Source organism: Hyperoodon ampullatus (assembly GCF_949752795.1).
Source record: "Hyperoodon ampullatus genome assembly, chromosome: 1".
Lineage (NCBI taxonomy): Eukaryota > Metazoa > Chordata > Mammalia > Artiodactyla > Ziphiidae > Hyperoodon > Hyperoodon ampullatus.
The window spans coordinates 150,412,913-150,434,480 of record NC_136914.1 but is presented as its reverse complement, the minus strand read 5'-3'; the positions used below and the strand labels follow the sequence as shown (position 1 = coordinate 150,434,480).

Here is a 21,568-nt window from a genome sequence, read left to right as displayed (position 1 = left end):
CTTAGTGCTACAAAGTTTGTCTCTCACAGCCCTAGTTATTCGTTTCTTCCCAAGTGCAGCCCCTTTGGCATCTGGCATGGTGTGCAATGTCCTCTTCCCAGGCTGTTGAGTATATGTAACAAATAAACCGATGTTGATCCCACCTGCTCAGTATTGGGACTTGTGTCTTTGGCATCTCCTGATAACTGTAGGGCAAGAATTCAGCTCTCACCATTGGAGTGAATAGGAGGTGATCAAAAAGAAGTAGATGAAGATAATAGAGACTACAGCTGTGCTGTCCAACATAGAAACCTCTAGCCCCATGTGGCTATCAAGCACTTGGAATGTGGCAAGTCCAAAATTGTTATGTGCTATATGGGTGAAATACAAATTAGATTTTGAAGGTTCAATATGACCACAAGGGTATAAAAATCTCATTAATAATTTATTAATTGATTTCATGTTGAAATAATATTTTAGACGTATTAAATAAAATATGAGAAACAGTAAAATATTTTTGAATGGAAATTAACTATTTATATAAATGTCTTATTGGGGGCCTGAAATACCAGACATTTGCAATGAAAATGCAACAAAAATAATATTTGGTATTAATAAATATAATAGGAAGCAATATATTATATAATAGAATGCTTCATTTGTGGAAAGGAGATCTTATCACAAGGGGTGAAGTTGGAAATAAAGACTCGTAGAGAATTCAGATAAATTTTCTTGTAATTTTTAGCTATCTAGTATCTTTAAGCATTGATTTGTTATTATATGTATCTCTTCATTAAATTTTATGAGTTTCCTTTGAGGGAATTGTACCTCTAGACCTGATATTCCTGATAGAGGATCTGTTGGGTTGCAAAAAATTTGAAGAGAGATATAAAGAGAAGATAAGGGGAAGATATCCTACTAGATAAACTGAGGATTAAGTAGGTGGGAGGAAAGGGACAAAGAGACTTCAGTAGAAGAGACTGAGCTGGAATGATTTTGCTCTGAATGTTGATCAGAAAAATAGCAGGGAGCCATGCAAAATTTATTATTATTTATTTATTTATTATATATATATAATTTTTTGGTACGCGGGCCCCTCACTGCTGCAGCCCCTCCCGTTGCGGAGCACAGGCTCCGGATGCGCAGGCCCAGCGGCCACGGCTCACAGGCCCAGCAGCTCCGCGGCACGCGGGATCCTCCTGGACCAGGGCACGAACCCACGTCCCCTGCATCGGCAGGCGGACTCCCAACCACTGCGCCACCAGGGAAGCCCCAAAATTTATTTTTGAATGATGATGGTGATGACAGTTTCTCATTTTAACCAAATACAGTTAATTATATGTTTAAGATATATATGTTTTATTATTTAAGGGAATAGAAAAACATATTCTTGTCTGATGAAAAAAGAGATAGTGGTTTGAATATTATACGTTATTTCTGTAACAAACATGTTTCAGCATAACTACATTAGGCAATGGACTAAGTTGTTTAAATATATTCTCATTTAATGTTTACAGTGACCCAATGAGTGATACTTTATTGTCTCTATTTTACAAAAAAGGAAACTGTGACTCTGGGAAGTTCCACAAATTGTCCAAGGCCACATAGCTTGCCTGAGGCAGAACTTGGATGTGAACCCAGATACCCAAAGTCCACTCTCATAATTTCCTGGTTACACTTTTTATATGTTTGGAATTCAGGGAACATGTATAGAGCGAACCAAGTCAAAGGGGAGGAAAGAGATTCATCTATGGGTGAAAACCTTGGATTTTAGAGGAGAAATAACATAACTCTAGTGGCCATACCAGCAGTAATATTTATTCTGAAGAAGTGAGAACCGAAGATATGTTATGCATGTACTACATCAGTTATTTAACAATTTCAGTAAATGCAGAGTTCTCTTTATGTTCTCCCCACCCACCTCACTGGCTCACACAAGAAAATATTCATTTGCATATATATACATATACTGAACAAACATATGTACCTATGGCCAAGCAGTGTTCCTACAGTTGAAGTAAAATCCTATATGCAAGACTCTTCGATTTTTTTCTTTTTGAAATCATTGGCCAGCATTGTTTTTGAGGGACCTCCATCAAGCAAATGGTTAATATCTTATCTAGCCACCAAAAGCAGGCTTGTAAGATATTATTCGAGTGTAAATTGTTTGCATAATTAAAACTAAATTGACACTCATGGTAAGCAGGTCACTTTATATCATATTAAAACAGTGAGAGAGAAGAACAAAAACTCCATGAGGTACATGTAAACGGGTTTGTTGAAATCAAGGCAAATAAAATCTCTTATTGGATGAAGAACTATATTTTTTGTAGAAAAAGAATACAGTGTTAGAAGGAGTATAAATTTTTCTCACTAGCATTCTTCTTTGTTGCTTATTTAATTGTTTTGAGGCCATTGTTAAACACAAACAAAATTTGTTTTTGTATGAGATTTGTAATATAATTTTTAGAGGCTGGTATTTGACAAGCGCATATTCATATATTTTGATGTAGGGTTATAATCAAATATTGTTCCTTACCTTTATTAATGTAATCAACTATTATATTTGTAAGTTAGGCAGTTGGAATAAAGAAAAAGAAGGAAAGAGGAGAAATACTGGCTTGTTTAAAGGTTTTAGGAAGTTCTTTAAAATTTTAAAAAGTATGTCATTCAAGACCATGAAAGATAATTTATTTAGAGTTAAACTATTACCTATGTTAAATATTGAGTCAACAGTTCTGAAGTAGCCAGTGGGTGAAAACTGGGAAAACCAAGATATTCTTAAAACTAAAATTTTTCCAGATTTATTATACTCTTCCTATAGCCCAGAGTCCCTCTAAGTAGTTTACTGTAAGAGATGAATTACATAATTAAAATTTGTTTTGTTGTCTTCATTGTCAATCTTAGTAAGAAAAATGTGCATACTGATTGAAATGAACCAGGGAAGAAAAGACTAGTGGAATTTGTGGGAATTTTGCTCCCAGCTATTTGTAGGTATTTGTGAATGATACTGTACACATTATTTAGAAAAAATAAGAAAATGCAGAAAATTAGTTACATTTTTAAAAATGTGGTGATAAGGTAGACTTTGAATTTTATGAATTTTACTCAATATGAAAAGTATCTCCCCTCTTTTCTACAAATATCTCTTTTTTCCCACTTGGAAAAGAAATGTTAATCTCTACTTCACGAAAGAAAAAATTAGAATGTAACTGGAGGAAACTAGTGAACAAATAAATCAGAAGTTAGAGTTCTAAATACACAATTCTTATGATTTTAGTGTGCTTTAATGGAATGTTATCAAGCACATGCTCACCTAAGTAACAATAAGTTGGAGAAACTGAGTCTCACACTGAACAAAGAACAACAAAAGCAACAGTTTTGTGATTTGTATCAATTCATACCCAAGAAAAATTTTAACATTTTCTGAAAAAGATCAAGAGCCTTTAGATGCAGTGGGAAAACAACAGAAAAACAAAAATCTTAATGAAGTATAGGTCCAAAGGTGAATCCTGTTTCTTGATTCTCTTTTAGATCATACTTGAATTGTTTGCTTAAAACCACAAACAACAAACAGAAACGATGATCTTCAGTTTCCTTTGAAGACATTGAATTATGTCAAGCATAATTGCTCAAATTATAGGAGAAAGTAATATTATTTACAGCCTATAGAAAAATTACTCTGGAGGAAGGATGGATTGATAGGTAATGCTACCAAAGCCACTTTGATTTACTGTTCTGCTGAAATTTTACATTCATGTATCACTGAAAAGATGAACAAACTTTTAACATACCTTCATTGACAAATGAGACAAAAATCCTCCAAATGGGAGAGTAACCTATAACTCTAAGACAGGAAGAGCATCACTTCTTCTCTAGAAATTAATTTTTGGATGGCATGGATGAGACATATGGTTTAATTTAGAGAATTCATAGTGTTTAAAGAGGTAAGTTTTAGATTACATTTCTTCTGTTAAATAGGCATTAAAAACATAATATTTTGCATTAGTATATGTACTGACACATATAAAAGTCCATGCTTTAAGCGATTGACATGTACTACACAAAAGGCACAAGTGCCCCTCTCTACCTGTAAACACATATTGGTATTTTCATTCCATGTCTTATCAATAAAGTTTTTTTCTTCTGTGGATAGTGAAAAAATATATAAATACTACATTACTGTCAAGGTGGAAATACCTAGATTAATAGTATGGTAAGATTTTTACCCATGGAAATATGGCCTTACACACAGTAGTTAATATTATGCAAAGTATGCACTTTCTCATTCATTTTTCCCCCAAATCTCTGATTGCCGCTGTTGGAACCATAATGCAAAATTCACCGAGAATGGCATGCCTTGCCAGATAAAATACTATTGTCAGTGAATATGGAAATTTTCAGATAGTCTCCTCCTATAAAAGGAAAACAGACCAAAAATGTGGGAGGTTACAACTTTGCAACTTCTTTAGCAAGTCAAAGAAATTCATAAAGAGGAGTAACAGAGGAAAACACGTGTGGGCTAAATATAATAAGTAATAACTGCTCAAAATAAGAGTAGAGGATTATACTTATAAGTTCATAACAAAAGCAAAATTGTTTTTAAATTAGCAAGGGAAAATGTAAGCCCTTAATTCAGATATTGGGTTACTACTAGCCTCAGTTACAGATATCTCAGTCCTTATCTTTTCCTCAAGATTCTAATTTGTCTCTTGTATATAATCAGTGTTCTCAGTCAAACACAATTTCTGAAACCTTATGGTCAACAGAGGAACTGGGCTGTGTTACAATCCCCACATTGGAAACTGGGTAATGCCACAAAACCCCACATTATTTCTCAAAAGCTCACACAGGGATTGATGCTAGTAATAGCCAATGAGCGCATATATAACAGTTTTCATTTTATGAAAAAGATAGAAGGAGATTTATTCACATGATCCTCTGTTGACAGTCACAAGTGCATTAAGGGGATAAAAGATGAGGGGTTTGTTTTTCTGTTTTATAGTAAAAGTCAGTATCTTGGGAGCCTTGGTTCTTCTCTCCAGTGCTATCTCACTTTTTGTAGCTCCTGTCTCAGCCATGATGGGAGAGGCTGCCCCAGTCTGTGTAGCAGTTTGGACAGTTCCACATTATGATCTCGGTAGTAATTAGAGAGGAAGGTTCTAGACTGAAAAGTGAAAAGAAAAAGAAGACAAAGGAAGCTATTAGTTCATTAAATGAGATTGCGCACATCTCTTAAATAATTCTACTATACTAGGACCGGCTATAAAATAGGTATTTCTTTGTATTTTTCTGCAGATATCACTCATTTTTACCATTAGAAAATATTTGGCAGAAGTGTAGCTGTAAAATAAAAATGGGTCCAGGTATAACTTATGTGCCTTATACAACCACTAAAACACCTATTTATTAAGGGATTGCTGAAGGCTATGTAGGGAGAAAAGTTGATAAGAAGTATATAATACTAAAAAAGAATGAGGTACGTAGGGACCAGATGTGGTACCAAATCTACAGAAAAAACATCTATGTTTTTTAAATTGGTCACTTTATGTAAAATTGGGTCATAGCATAAAGATGAAAAACAAACATAATCACAAAAGCTAAATTTCATGATTAAAGAAATAACTTGCAATTTATAAATTTTTTTTTATATTTATTCAGGACCAAAACAGTTTTTTTTGAAAAAATCATTAAGCGTTTCTTCTTCAAAGATATTATAAGGTCTCATTATAAAGATCACTATAATGATCTTTCCTGTGATTCTTATATTCCTAACCAAGCTGGAGTGATGGGCCATTTTTAGATGAATGGTTTAAAAAAACGGATTATTGGGCCTCCCTGGTGGCGCAGTGGTTGAGAGTCCGCCTGCCGATGCAGGGGATACGGGTTCGTGCCCCGGTCTGGGAGGATCCCATATGCCGCGGAGCGGCTGGGCCCGTGAGCCATGGCTGCTGAGCCTGCGCGTCCGGAGCCTGTGCTCCGCAACGGGAGAGGCCACAACAGTGAGAGGCCCGCATACCACAAAAAAAAAAAAAAAACAAAAAAAAAACAACGGATTATCAGATATATCTGTGGTTTTAGTTTGTTTTATTTCTGGAAGACAGAAACTTTATAATTGGTCTTTCTCTGTGGATGTCACTTACCTCATATTAGAACCCAATGAACATAGTTCTGTGTCTCTTTGATAAAATAGTAGAGATGAACATTTTTCCTGTGAAAATATAGGCCGCAATGGCCCACGTATTGGTTTCCATCTGGTCAAAATTACACCATCTCTCTTAAGCCCTCCCAATATTTTAGCACAAATGAGTCTCTTTCTTCCTAAAACTCCCTTAGTCACTTTTGTGTGTACTGTGGAAATGGACTTAACATAACTACATTTTGTCTTGTACCATTCACCAGGTATTTCATTACATTTCTTCCCTTAAACCAGATTGTAAACAACTTCAAATTCTGGATAAGAGTTTTATAGAAGTAGTGGGATTTTACATTGATTTCTTGGTAGATTAAAGTGATTTTTGAAGGCCTTTTGAAATTATTGAGTTCAAAGGTATAGTTTGAGGACCTTCCAGTTCTTCTATATCCATAGTAATACCTAATCACTTCCATCTTCCTTTTGCCCACCTTGTCTTAGGAGAGATACTCATTATATCTGCTCAGTTGATTGCAAATTGGTTTCCCAATCCTAGTCTATCTCCTCATACTATAACTTTTATTGAAAGATTTTTTCCCCTGCATTTTTGTAGTTTCACATTGTTTTGTGTATCTTATTATAAACAAGTGACTGTAACTAACTTATCCTCCTATAATAAATCTGGGCTCATAACTGTTTTATCCTGTATCCTATTTGTGATATTGTGATTCATAATAAGAAATATGAAGTTGATCATTGGCCCCATTTCTGGCACAGAGCTCCTAAAACCCTTGGAATTTCCTAAGTGAGACAGTGATAAAGGTATATTTTGTTATGTTGATGAGGTGGCTTATGGACCCCACCTAAGAATGGAGGTTGGTGGAATGGGGAACCAACCTTGTGATTAAAAGGTTGGAACTTTTTATTTTTTAACATTTTTATACAGCAGGTTCTTATTAGTCATCAGTTTTATACACATCAGTGTATACATGTCAATCCCAATCGCTCAGTTCATCACACCACCATCCCCACACCCCATATGGCTTTCCCCCCTTGGTGTCCATACGTTTGTTCTCTACAACTGTGTCTCAAATTCTGTCCTGCAAACTGGTTCATCTGTACCATTTTTCTAGGTTCCAAATACAAGCGTTAATATACGATATTTGTTTTTCACTTTCTGACTTACTTCACTCTGTATGACAGTCTCTAGATCCATCTACATCTCAACAAATGACTCAATTTTGTTCCTTTTTATGGCTGAGTAATATTCCATTGTATACATGTACCACAACTTCTTTATCCATTCATCTGCCGATGGGCATTTAGGTTGCTTCCATGACCTGGCTATTGCGAATAGTGCTGAAATGAATATTGGGGTGCATGTGTCTTTTTGAATTATGGTTTTCTCTGGGTATATGCCCAGTAGTGGGATTGCTGGATTATATGGTAATTCTATTTTTTAAGGAACCTCCATACTGTTCTTCATAGCAACTGTATCAGTTTACATTCCCACCAACAGTGCAAGAGGGTTCCCTTTTCTCCATGCCCTCTGCAGCATTTGTTGTTTGTAGATTTTCTGATGATGCCCATTCTAACTGGTGTGAGGTGATACCTCATTGTAGTTTTGATTTGCATTTCTCTAATAATTAGTGATGTTGAGCAGCTTTTCATGTGCTTCTTGGCCATCTGTATGTCTTCTTTGGAGAAATGTCTATTTAGGTCTTTGGCCCATTTTTGGATTGGGTTGTTTGTTTCTTTAATATTAAGCTGTATGAGCTGTTTATATATTTTGGAGATTAATCCTTTGTCCATTGATTCATTTGCAAATATTTTCTCCCACTCTGAGTGTTGTCTTTTCATCTTGTTTGTAGTTTCCTTTGCTGTGTAAAAGCTTTTAAGTTTCATTTGGCCCGATTTGTATATTTTTGTTTCTATTTCCATTACTCTAGGAGGTAGATCAAAAAAGATCTTGCTGTGATTTATCTCAAAGAGTGTTCTTCCTATGTTTTCCTCTAAAAGTTTTATAGTGTCTGGACTTACATTTAGGTCTGGAATCCATTTTGAGTTTATTTTTGTGTATGGTGTTAGGGAGTGTTCTAATTTCATTCTTTTACATGTAGCTGTCCAGTTTTCCTAGCACCACTTATTGAAGAGGCTGTCTTTTCTCCATTGTATATCTTTGCCTCTTTTGTCATAGATTAGTTGACCATAAGTGCGTGGGTTTATCTCTGGGCTTTCTATCTTGTTCCATTGATCTATGTTTCTGTTTTTGTGCCAGTACCATACTGTCTTGATTACTGTAGCTTTGTAGAATACTCTGAAGTCAGGGAGTCTGATTCCTCCAACTCCATTGTTTCCCCACAAGACTGCTTTGGCTATTTAGGGTCTTTTGCATCTCCATACAAATTTTAAGATTTTTTGTTCTAGTTCTGTAAAAAATGCCATTGGTAATTGGATAGGGATTGCATTGAATCTGTACATTGCTTTGGTAGTATAGTCATTTTCACAATATTGATTCTTCCAATCCAAGAACATGGTATATCTCACCATCTGTTGGTATCATCTTTAATTTCTTTCATCAGTGTCTTATAGTTTTCTGCATACAGGTCTTTTGTCTCCTTAGGTAGGTTTATTCCTAGGTATTTTATTCTTTTTGTTGAAATGGTAAATGGGAGTGTTTCCTTAATTTCACTTTCAGATTTTTCATCATTATTGTATAAGCATGCAAGAGATTTCTGTGAACTAATTTTGTATCCTGCAACTTAACCAAATTCATTGATTAGCTCTAATAGTTTTCTGGTGGCATTTTTAGGATTCTCTATGTATAGTATCATGTCATCTGCAAACACTGACAGGTTTACTTCTTCTTTTCCAATTTGTATTCCTTTTATTTTTTTTTCTTCTCTGATTGCCGTGGCTATGACTTCCAAGACTATATTGAATAATAGTGGTGAGAGTGGACATACTTGTCTTGTTCCTGATCTTAGAGGAAATGCTTTCAGTTTTTCACCATTGAGAATGATGTTTGCAGTGGGTTTGTCATATATGGCCTTTATTATGTTGAGGTAGGTTCCCTCTATGCCTACTTTTGGGAGAGTTTTTTTTATCATAAATGGGTGTTGAATTTTGTCAAAAGCTTTTTCTGCACCTATTGAGGTGATCATATGGTTTTTATTCTTCAATTTATTAATATCGTGTATCACATTGATTGATTTGTGTATATTGAAGAATCCTTGCATCCCTGGGATAAATCCCACTTGATCATGGTGTATGATCCCTTTAGTATGTTGTTGGATTCTGTTTGCTAGTATTTTGTTGAGGATTTTTGCATCTATATTCATCAGTGATATTGGTCTGTAATTTTCTTTTTTTTTTGTAGTATCTTTGTCTGGTTTTGGTATCAGAGTGATGGTGGCCTCATAGAATGAGTTTGGGAGAGTTCCTTCCTCTGCAATTTTTTGGAAGAGTTTGAGAAGGATGGGTGTTAACTCTTCTCTAAATGTTTGATAGAATTCACCTGTGAAGCCATCTGGTCCTGGACTTTTGTTTGTTGGAAGATTTTTAATCACAGTTTCAATTTCATTAATTGTGATTCATCTGTTCATATTTTCTATTTCTTCCTGGTTCAGTCTTGGAAGGTTATACCTTCCTAAGAATATGTCCATTTCTTCCAGGTTGTCCATTTTACTGGCATAGAGTTGCTTGTAGTAGTCTCTTAGGATGCTTTGTATTTCTGCAGTGTCTGTTGTAACTCCTCCTTTTTCATATCTCATTTTATTGATTTGAGTCCTCTCCCTCTTTTTCTTGATGAGTCTGGCTAATGGTTTATCAATTTTGTTTATCTTCTCAAAGAACCACCTTTTAGTTTTATTGATCTTTGCTATTGTTTTCTTTGTTTCTATTTCATTTATTTCTGTTCTGATATTTATGATTTCTTTCCTTCTGCTAACTTTGGGTTTTGTTTGTTCTTTTTTCTCTAGTTCCTTTAGGTGTAAGGTTAGATTGTTTATTTGAGATTTTTCTTGTTTCTTGATGTAGGCTTGTATAGCTATAAACTTCCCTCTGTGAACTGCTTTTGCTGCATCTCATAGGTTTTGGATCATCATGTTTTCATTGTCATTTTTTTCTAGGTATTTTCTGATTTCCTCTTTGATTTCTTCAGTGATTTCTTGGTTATTTAGTAACGTATTGTTTAGTCTATGTCTTTGTGTTTTTTACATTTTTTACCTGTAATTCATTTCTAATCTCATAACGTTGTGGTCAGAAAAGATGCTTAATATGATTTCAATTTTCTTAAATTTACTGAGGTTTGATTTGTGACCCAAGATGTGATCTATCGTGGAGAATATTCTGTGTGCACTTGAGAAGAAAGTGTAATCTGCTGTTTCTGGATGGAATGTCCTATAAAAATCAGTTAAATCTATCTGGTCTGTTGTGTCATTTAAAGCTTCTGTTTCCTTATTTATTTTCATTTTGGATGATCTGTCCTTTGGTATAAGTGAGGTGTTAAATTCCCCCACTATTTTTGTGTTACTCTTGATTTCCTCTTTCACAGCTGTTAGCAGTTGCCTTATGTATTGATGTGCTCCTATGTTGGGTGCATATATATTTATAATTGTTATAACTTCTCCTTGGATTGATCCCTTGATCATTATGTAGTGTCCTTCCTTGTCTCTTGTAAAATTCTTTATTTTAAAGTCTATTTTATCTGATATGAGTATTGCTACTTCATCTCTTTGGATTCCCATTTGCATGGAATTTTTTTTTCCATCCCCTCACTTTCAGTCTGTATATGTCCCTAGATCTGAAGTGGGTCTCTTGTAGACTTGTTTTTGTATCCTTTCAGCAAGCCTGGGTCTTTTGGTTGGAGCATTTAATCCATTCACGTTTAACGTTATTATTGATACATATGTTTCTGTGACCATTTTCTTAATTGCTTAGGGTTTGTTTTTGTAGGTCCTTTTCTTCTCTTGTGTTTCCCACTTAGAGAAGTTCCTTTAGCATTTTTTGTAGAGCTGGTTTGGTGACATTGAATTCTCTTTGCTTTTGCTTGTCTGTAAAGCTTTTGATTTCTCCATCGAATCTGAATGAGATCCTTGCCAGGTAGAGTAATCTTGGTTGTAGGTTCTTCCCTTTTATCCCTTTAAGTGTATCACACCACTCCCTTCTGGCTTGTAGAGTTTCTGCTGAGAAATCAGCTGTTAACCTTATGGGAGTTCCCTTGTATGTTATTTGTTGCTTTTCCCTTGCTGCTTTCAATAATTTTTCTTTGTCTTTAATTTTTGCCAACTTGATTACTATGTGCCTTGACATGTTTCTCCTTGGGTTTATCCTGTATGGGACTTGCTGCACTTCCTGAACTTGGGTGGCTATTTCTTTTCCCATGTTAGGGAAGCTTTCGACTATAATCTCTTCAAATATTTTCTCTGGTCCTTTCTCTCTCTCTTCTCCTTTTGGGACCCCTATAATGTGAATGTTGTTGCGTTTAATGTTGTCCCGGAGGTCTCTTAGGCTGTCTTCATTTCTTTTCATTCTTTTTTCTTTATTCTGTTCTGTAGCAGTGAATTCCACCATTGTGTCTTCCAGGTCACTTATCCGTTCTTCTGCCTCAGTTATTCTGCTATTGCTTCCTTCTAGTGTATTTTTCATTTCGGTTATTGTATTGTTCATCTCTGTTTGTTTCTTCTTTAATTCTTCTAGGTTTCTGTTAAACATTTCTTGCATCTTCTTGATCTTTGCCTCCATTCTTTTTCCGAGGTCCTGGATCATCTTCACTATCATTATTCTGAATTATTTTTCTGGAAGGTTGCTTATATCCACTTCATTTAGTTGTTTTTCTGGGGTTTTATCTTGTTCCTTCATCTGGTAATAGCCCTCTGCCTTTTCATCTTGTCTATCTTTCTCTGATTGTGGTTTTTGTTCCACAGGCTGCAGCATTGTAGTTCTTCTTGCTTCTGCTGTCTGCCCTCTGGTGCAAAAGTTTGGAACTTTAATGTTATCCCCTCACCATGGGGTAAGGGAGAGGGGCTGGAGGTTGAATCAATCACCATTTGTCAGTGATTTAATCAATCATGTCCCTGTAATGAAACTTCCATAAAAACCCAAAAATGATGGGGTTTGGAGAGTTTCTGGGTTGGTGAACATGTGGAGAAACTAGAGAAATCATAAAAGGCATGGAACCTCCACACCCTTACCCCATATCTTGGCCTATGCACCTCATATATCTGCACCTCATATATCTGATATATCTCATATATCTATTTCTGAGTTATATCCCTTTGTAATGAAACAGTGATCCAATAAGGAAAATGTTTCTCTGAGTTTTGGGAGCTGCTCTAGCATATTAATCAGAACCAAGGAGGGGGCTTTTGGAACGTCTAATCTATAGCCAGTGGTTCAAAATGGAGGTGATAACCTGGACTTGGGACTTGAGGTGAAAACCTGAACAGGGAGGGACAGTCTCATAGGATGTGGCCCTTAGACTGTGGGATTTGTTACTATCTTTGGGAAGACAGTGTCAGAACTGTGTTGAGTTGTGGGACACCCAGCTGGTGTCTGAGCCTTGCTTGGTGATGTGGAAGAACCTCTCCACCATATGTTGTAATTGGTGATCAGAGCAGTTTACTCCCTTTGCTTAACTCAGTACCATGCATTGTATAGGCCTTGGATATATGTATTCAATACGTAATAATAATGCTTATATATTTTATCCAAAATCACTTGTTTAGTAGATAATTTATTTAAGTACTTTACACGTTTGGAAAGGAGTTACTCTTCAGTAAGTATTTATGTTTGAATTGCACACATTTTCTACAGATATCTATCAATCATCTATCTCTGTTGGTCTGTCTATTTATTTTCCAAATATATAAAACTATTGATAGCAATGAAAAAGCAGAAAAAGGAATCAAATATATTGTCTACTAACTTTGAAATAGTTGTATGCACAGGGTTCTACCAGTGTATTTCAAAGATGAGGAAAATATTACCTCTGGATCCATGGGTGGATACTTTCGACCTTTGCTTTTTCCAAGGCATTTGGTCTTTCCTCCTTCCAGTAGTTGACACCAAAAGCCCTTTTGGGGATCAAAACTACAAACGATAAAATATATAAATGATAATAAAAATATAATGATTATAAATTATACACAGAATTTTGAGAGAGCCTCACCAATTGTGTAAAGGAAATGCACTTTCATATGCCTGTTGTTTTGATTTAATTTAATTCAATTCTAAAAATATTCATTGAATTGATTTATGAGATTAAATAAACTATATGTTATGTATTTTTGATATTTCTACTGTAATGAAAAAGAACATATAGATCTTTAGTCTTTTCTTATGATGAAATTATTAAGTTTTATATTTTACCTGTTCATCCATAAAATATGAAAGATGAACTACAAAACTACAACCATATATATAGGATCTTTAGAATATTTATTGTCTTATTTATATGATTTCCCTGTTAAAATATATTCACAGATTTCTTTGATGTCGTTCAATGGTAAGGTGACTGAATGTAATGTAAATATACTTCTTTTTTTTTAACATCTTTATTGGAGTATAATTGCTTTACAATGGTGTGTTAGTTTCTGCTTTATAACAAAGTGAATCAGCTGTACATATACATATATCCCCATATCTCCTCCCTCTTGCATCTCCCTCCCTCCCACTCTCCCAAACCCACCCCTCTAGGTGGTCACAAAGCACCAAGCTGATCTCCCTGTTTTATGTGGCTGTTTCCCACTAGCTATCTGTCTTACATTTGGTAGTGTATATATGTCCATGCCACTCTCTCATTTTGTCCCAGCTTACCATTCCCCCGCCCCATGTCCTCAAGTCCATTCTCTAGTAGGTCTGTGTCTTTATTCCCGTCTTGCCCCAGGTTCTTCATGACCACTTTTTTTTTTTTTTTTTTAGATTCCATATATATGTGTTAGCATATAGTATTTGTTTTTCTCTTTCTGACTTACTTCACTCTGTATGACAGACTCTAGGTCCATCCACCTCACTACAAATAGCTCAATTTCATTTCTTTTTATGGCTGAGTAATATTCCATTGTATATATGTGTCACATCTTTATCCATTCATCTGTTGATGGACACTTATGTTGCTTCCATGTATATAAACCTGAATTAAAGCTTCTAAGAAAACTGCTATATATATTTTTAACAGTTCAATATGTTTATACTTTTGAAGGAGGAAATTAAAAGGGTAAAGATATAATTCACTATATTTTTCCAGAGAACTTGAGACACAGATTATACAAATGGTGAATGGAAGATTAGACAAATCTTCATTTCTTTTGTTGAAGGCAGATGATCCTATTGGTTAATTCAGACCCAATACTCTTAAAGAAAATTCTAAAGTTGTTTTGCTCCCATGGCTGCACAAAGTTACAAAAGAAAGAATGTGTGGCCTAATTATTTGGTTTAAACTCAGATATATAAGAATTTTTGTTTAGAACCAACAAGGTAGGAAAAATGAAAGAATAAACCAAATGGGAAGGGCAATTTTAAATTTACTGCTATGGGACTTGCTGCATGCATAAAACATCGAAAAGGTTTGCATTTTCGTTGCTCAGCAGATGTTTTAGAAAGATGGAGCATAATTGAGTAGGACGTAAAGTTAATTAGTTGCAGAATATTTTGTTGCCCTGGGCCTATTCCTATAATAACGGTGCACCTGCAATTTGCTTCTGCACATATGTGAACTCATTTAGGGGGAGAGGGAATTTTTCTTTACAGTTCCTTGTCCAATCTATTATTAGAGACCTGATCCTTGCAGTCCAGGTTGTCCTAGTACTTGTTATCAATTAAAATTAAATACATCACTGGTTAAATGGATAAAAGGAAGACAGAATCATTTCCATCCTGGACTTTTCAATCTGCTCCTTGCCTATCATAGGCCTTTCTCTAGTTTTCATTAATTTCCCAAGAGGAAAAACAATTCTGCATGCTGTGCAAAATGAGATGGGGAAGGCAGGATAACAGTGCCCCTAAACAGCATTTTCTGCCTCAGGATGAGAATATTTAACTGCATTAAGGTAAAATACAGCTCTGGCAACCAAGCCAAGATATTGATACACACTGAGAGTATCTCCTTTGCTCTCCGGTGTACAGAGGTCTCAGGATGGGCTGCTGTCTCTCCTTGCTCTCCAAACAGCTGTTATGAGGCAGAGCTTAATACAACCTGAGGAAGGAGAGCCATCCAGAATATTGAAAGTCATTTTTTTAGATAGGGTTTCCATAACCTTGAATCCACATTACTTTGCTGCCCTGGTTTCATTTACTGCATTGACAATGTTATAGACCCGAAGTCTAACAATGGGCATTTATTCTTGCTAAGTTATATCAATTCCTTGTTTTATGGTTTGGTTTCAGTAGGCATGAAATTGTGAAATTAAGATGCAAAGTCTTTCTCAAATAACTGTTAGACAACTTTGAGGATATGAATTTGTTGCCTTACAAGTTCTTTTATTACACTGAACATCACTATAGTTATTAATTTTTGTGATGTGTGACATGTATTAAAAACCATATATTCTAAAAAAAAAAACCCATATATTCTGTACTTGTTTGTAATCTCTTCTTTTGAAGTATGATTTTACAGGTTTATTGAACCATAAGGAACTATTTGTAGTAAACAGAACAGAACCATTCCCTAAACTACTGCAGGCAAGCAGGGGAAGACATGCTGACATCAATAATATTTATGTAAACGTATTACAGGAAACTTTGTCTACTTAATCAGCAGGGGCCATGCCTTGTGTTGTTATTTCCATGTGTAGGTAAAAATTTCATTAGACTTGTTTTAGTGGATAAGGAACAACCCAATCTTATTGCTTCTTTTCCTGTCCTTCCATTACCCTCTCTAATTACCTAACTGCTGATTCTAATCTGCTGTGAACTGGGAAATTATATAATCAAGCTTGTTAAAATTTTGTCTAAAACTTAATAGGCTGTATATAAGGCCTTTGTGAGGGCATCAAGTACATGCCCTTTTAAATATATATTTTGACTGCTTGGAGCTTTTGTTTTTGTTTATTTTGCTTCTTTACACTTTTTTTTCGCATTTTCAATCACCCAAATATATTATTTTATTTTCCCAAGGTGACTGCAACAATATACGCCCTCCCACATTCTCTTCTGCAGAATGCCCTTGCCCCTCCTCATCAAGAGGTGGAGGCTCCTTTCCCTCCCCTTGGATTTGCACTGACTCTAGTGACTTGGTTGCAATCAATAGAATATGGCATAAGTGATGCTATATGACTTGCAAGGCTAGGTCAGAGAAGGCCTTGAACCACATTCCCTCGATATACCACCCCCTCTCAGAACACAAAACCACTACACTGTGAGAAAGTCACACAGAGAGGTCTTGTCCCACTGAGCTCAGCTTCGAGCCATCCCAGTCCAAGAGCCAAAGGTGTGAATAAAGAAGCCTCCAGGGGCCTCCCTGGTGGCGCAGTGGTTGAGAGTCCGCCTGCCGATGCAGGGGATACGGGTTCGTGCCCCGGTCTGGGAGGATCCCATATGCCGCGGAGCGGCTGGGCCCGTGAGCCATGGCCGCTGAGCCTGCGCATCCGGAGCCTGTGCTCCGCAACGGGAGAGACCACAACAGTGAGAGGCCCGCGTACCGCAAAAAAAAAAAAAAAAAAAAAAAAAAAAAAGAAGACTCCAGTCTCCAACCATTCAAGTCATACCTAGATATTCATGTCTTCCCAAATATGGCCCCAAGTATATATTTTGAGCAGAGACAAGTTGTCCTGGCTGTGTCCTGTCTAAAGTCCCAGCGCACAGGATCCATGAGCATAATAAAATGGCTACGGTTACATGCCGGTAGGTTCTGGGCGGTAAGCTGTGCATTAATAACTACATTATATGTGATTATATTTGGTTATACACAATTTAATAAATACAGAGTAAAACATGAATGTATCCCTTTCCCAATTCTTCCCAAAACACTACTCACTTTCACAGAGCTAATGGAGGCCATTAACATTTTATTTCTAACCTGTAAATTACTTGGGGAAAGAGATCATCTTTTTCACCTTTGTAACCTCAATTCCTAGAACACTTTCTGCATAGAGTAGTCATGTAGAAAGTTTACTTAAACAAATTTATATTGGGAAAAAGCTCACAAAAAGGGGAATTTGTGATACATAAAATGCCTGTGAGGTAAAGTGTTCCTGGTATTCAAAGGGGGAGACACTACATGAATAATGAGGACATTCCTTTGACTGCTTTTGAGTAGCATAATGATGTATAAATTCATACCTAGTATTAATGATGCTATATACACACCTACCAGTGATAATTTATGATGGCAAATAATGGAAATGAAATCAACCATGAGAATAGACTCACGTTAGTGCTTCAGAGTAATTATAATGAGGTGTAACTCCCAGAAACTTCTGGACTTCGTCCATCACAGTAACTGGGTCAGATCTCAGCTGCTGTCCATCAATAATTAGCAACTGCAGAGTCAAAAATAGTCACTTTATGAAGAACAAAATTAAATTAAATAGACCAAGCTGCCTCCCTTGACCTGTATGATGTTAATCAATTAGATCAGTGTGAAAAGGAAGAAAATGTGCACTACTTAGCATACATGTTAATGTTTACTATTCTTGTGTCCTTCCAAATAAACAGCAAGTTTTGCCAAAGGCATTTTTTATAACCTTAACTAACTTGATTGTAAATCATAAATAAACACTGACACTCTCTTGATTTAGGAGTTCAGTAGAAACATGATTTTCCATCTGCTCTGTAATACAGATACTTATCCAACCTATGAAATTCCATGAGTTGACCTTGGAACCAAGGGCTTGGAAATAATGGGCATACAGATGAAAATTACCCATCTATTCTCTTTACAAACCACAACAGAGAACTCAGGTTTTAGTTGTGACCTGACTGGAATGAAGAAGATAAAGGATGTGGACGCTTTCTGCAAATCCTTATTTCCTGTTCTATCCCAAGTTGCTGGAGCTGTTACAACACTTTCCATTTGGACAGTCTAATCCATGACCTCCTTCTTTCCTTATAAGAGTCCCATAGGACAGATGACACACGGGTATCTGCACATGGTGTTCCATAAGGTTCTGTCTAACTGGCTGCTCCTCTACTGGTTATTGCCTATGAAGCACCTGATGCCTCCTGTGTGAGGCCCTACCACCTTGATACCAGCTACTATGCAAAAGAAGATCCCCAGAATGTGTTTCACAGCCACTTAACATTGTTGTACTACTATTGATGTTAAAAATGTAAAAATTATCATTTCTTCCTCAGGTGATCATCTCTGATAATAAATTGCTATCTGTGGCAATGTTAATTTATATTTTCTGTTTGTCAGTGCAACACTATGAGGATATAATAAACAGAAGACATTCAGTTGAGGACATTACCTGAGAAGTAGCAAAGTAAGTGAGCCATCTTTCTATATGGACCGCATACCATCCAGGTAACAGGCATCTTCTCTGCAAAGTTTTCAGGTCAGATGGGGCCCAATGTGCTGTTGTGATAACTTCATAGAAATTAAACCTCAGGGCAGCTGGATCTTCATGTGATCTTTGGTGCTTTAATAAGAGAGTCAATTGTAAAATTAATTTTCTTTATGCCTGCATAGGTATGTATGCATGTATGTGTTTGATGTGTGGATATATATGTGTGTGTCATTTATTGCAAAAAAAGTAAGGAAAAATAATTAATTGATTTTAGAATGAAAAATAAGGTGAAAAGTGCATACTATATTGAAGCCTAGGCATTGGCATATTGTTTATATAGAGTATAAGCCTTCCATATATATGAAGTAACATTCAGATAAGCCTGTGGTTGTCTTCATGTCTAAAATGTTTAGGTGCAAGACAAGAGACAGAGTACAAGGATTTTCTCCTTGGGTCTGATTATAAGTGAAAAGATGTCAGACACCAGACAGATCAAGCCTGATGAAAAGAGATTTTGATTGGCAGGAGTAGGCTTACATATTACTGTGCTCTTCTTTCATTACAGCCACTCCTGAGGGTTCTGACAATTCCCCAATATCCCTATGTGGCAGGTGCTATGGATACAGAGAAGGCAGATGTTTATTCATGCTTACTCAGGTGTCACATTTATGTTGATGTTGCCCAAGGCACTTTGCTTTTACCCTCCCAAGGGTTTCCACCTGACTCTGTTAATTCCTAAATACCAATTCACTACTGCTTTTCAGTACCAAATTCTCTGAATCTTTCACATCCTACCATCATTGGTCAAGCTCAAGAGCCCAAGACAAATCAATACAATTTTATAAGCATTTATTAAGATCCTTCCCAGAACAACAACCTGCAATAGATTCTTGAGATAAAAAGATATAGGTAAGACAAAATTGCTGTCTTCAAAGAAATAAAAATCTGGTATGGAAAACAATAGATTAACAGATTGTGATAAAGTCATATATTTGACTAGAGGTATAAATTATTTGCTGTGATAGCCAGACCAATAAGTGATTAGTTCTGAATGAAAGATGAAGGGACCTTTTTTAATGATTGATGCTTTTGAGCTAAAATGTGAGAAAGATTTTAATAAGCAGAAAAAAATAAATGTGGAAACTAAGAGAACTTTAAAGTAAATTTGAGTGAAGATGAATGAGGTGTGTGGGAATGGATGAATTGATTTTGCAAGATATCTAAAAGTGAACTTAAAGAAAATTTACTACAGGATAAGGATGGAAGTATATTAGAGCCTGATAGAATTATGTAATAGCAGCCCTTATATATGTTAGAAATAAAAATTGCTAAGAAAGTAAAGGTGATTAAGTGGTAAATGGTTAAAGTGTAACTAATGAGTGGTAGGTTGGTAGAAATAATAACACTTTTGAAGCCCTCTCATAATTGCATATTTATTGACCTTATTTGTAAATGCATTATGCTACATACATAGAGACTACATAGTACATTTAATTAATACAGGGTGTAGAAACAGGGTAACTTGAGTGAAGAAATATAAACATACTATGTGCATGTTAATACAGTAATGTGAACATTTCTACTTTGCACAGTGATAATATGGAATTGTACTTAATCTGCTCTGTATTGACTTATACCAGTTTAGCACCAACTTTTTTTATATTTATGCAACTAAAAAGATTAGCATAAAAATATGACCAGAAGTCACACAGAACTGGAAAAAATAGCACTATAGGTCCTCTGTGAGGCCCATTATAAAAATGTGGGGTAGAAATTATAGTGGCAGGTGACATTTGTAGGAGTTTCTGAATTATACCTGCTGAGCTTCAAATTTATGGTTCTTACTGAATAGACAAGACTGGGTAATAATGCAACCTAAGTAATAGGTTGCATTATTTTGAAATGTGCAGCAGGCTGGGAACCCTAGTCTTAGCAATATAGCAATAAAATGTATTATCAGAAAAAATTATTCATTTCAAATATGTATGTTCAAAGAATTTACTTGAAGAAGCAGGCATAGATTCTCTCTTTTTTTAAAAAAATAGTTGAATCCATGTGGGAAAAAAAAGAGATTCATATAATCTGCTCTAAGTAGTGACCATTTTTTCTGCCAGGAAAATGTGCAACATTTTTCTCCAAGTGTTCACATTCAAAATGTTTCATTAAGGCTTAACATCTCAATATTTTTGGCACGATTGAAAAAAATAAGTTTATTTTGCTTTGCAATATGAATTTTGTTAAAGTGAGAAAGACACATTTTTGTATATTAGGGAGTCATTGACTCATGGATTCTAACAATAATTTCTGGATTTTGCTCCCAAAACAAGTGTTCCACTTGAATTCCTAACCACTTGCAATCTCAGTTTGCAGTATCACATTTTTCTGTCCATCATTATTTGTTCTTAGCGATATATGTCTATTGAAGAAATTTTGAAAAGTCAAGAAAAAGAATAAAGGAAAAAGAAAAATTACTTGTTATTTTACAATGGTATTAAATTTTTTATTTTAATCTACTTTATTTTGGCATTAATTTATGTATACACTCATATCATTGGGATTTTAGTACATATAGATTATTACCACCTTAAATTCAAGGTCATTAGCTTTAATTAGGCTTTCATTGCAATGGGCAATTTTACATTTCTCTGGTCAACTTTACCTCACCCCTGTAGCAAGATTTCATACCCCCTTTTTTCTCTCCTCAAAATACTGTTTCCCAAATTTTTCCCCTCTTTTCATTAGATTAACTTGTTCTCAACTTTTTAAAGGAAAAAGAGACCATCATAGTCATTTTAATTTCTCTATCCCAGATCTTCAAATTTACCAGCAAGTACATTTATACCCTTTTCTATCCCTTAAGTTTCAATGCAGGGGTTCTTAATAACTCCGACTGATAGAATTCAGAGGATCTATGAACTTGAATCTTCAAAAAAATGTCTATTTTTAGTAACTTCTAAATAAAATTCGGTATGTACTGTACTTGTGATCTTACCACCAATAAAAATCA

The 21,568-nt window shown here is 35.4% G+C and overlaps 1 protein-coding gene across 1 annotated transcript in view; it reads right to left on the bottom strand.

Annotated features, from left to right (window-relative positions):
• Positions 1-5,026: 5,026 nt before the first annotated feature.
• The window catches only part of LOC307058869 (bifunctional heparan sulfate N-deacetylase/N-sulfotransferase 4), a gene marked incomplete at both ends in the record, with an annotated part of 237,733 nt that continues 221,191 nt past the window's right edge, over positions 5,027-21,568 (bottom strand). The window contains 4 exons of the mRNA XM_079712576.1: positions 5,027-5,146; positions 13,102-13,204; positions 17,483-17,592; positions 18,523-18,693. Coding sequence (XP_079568702.1) covers positions 5,027-5,146; positions 13,102-13,204; positions 17,483-17,592; positions 18,523-18,693 — 504 coding nt within the window. The remainder of the gene's footprint in view (positions 5,147-13,101; positions 13,205-17,482; positions 17,593-18,522; positions 18,694-21,568) is intronic.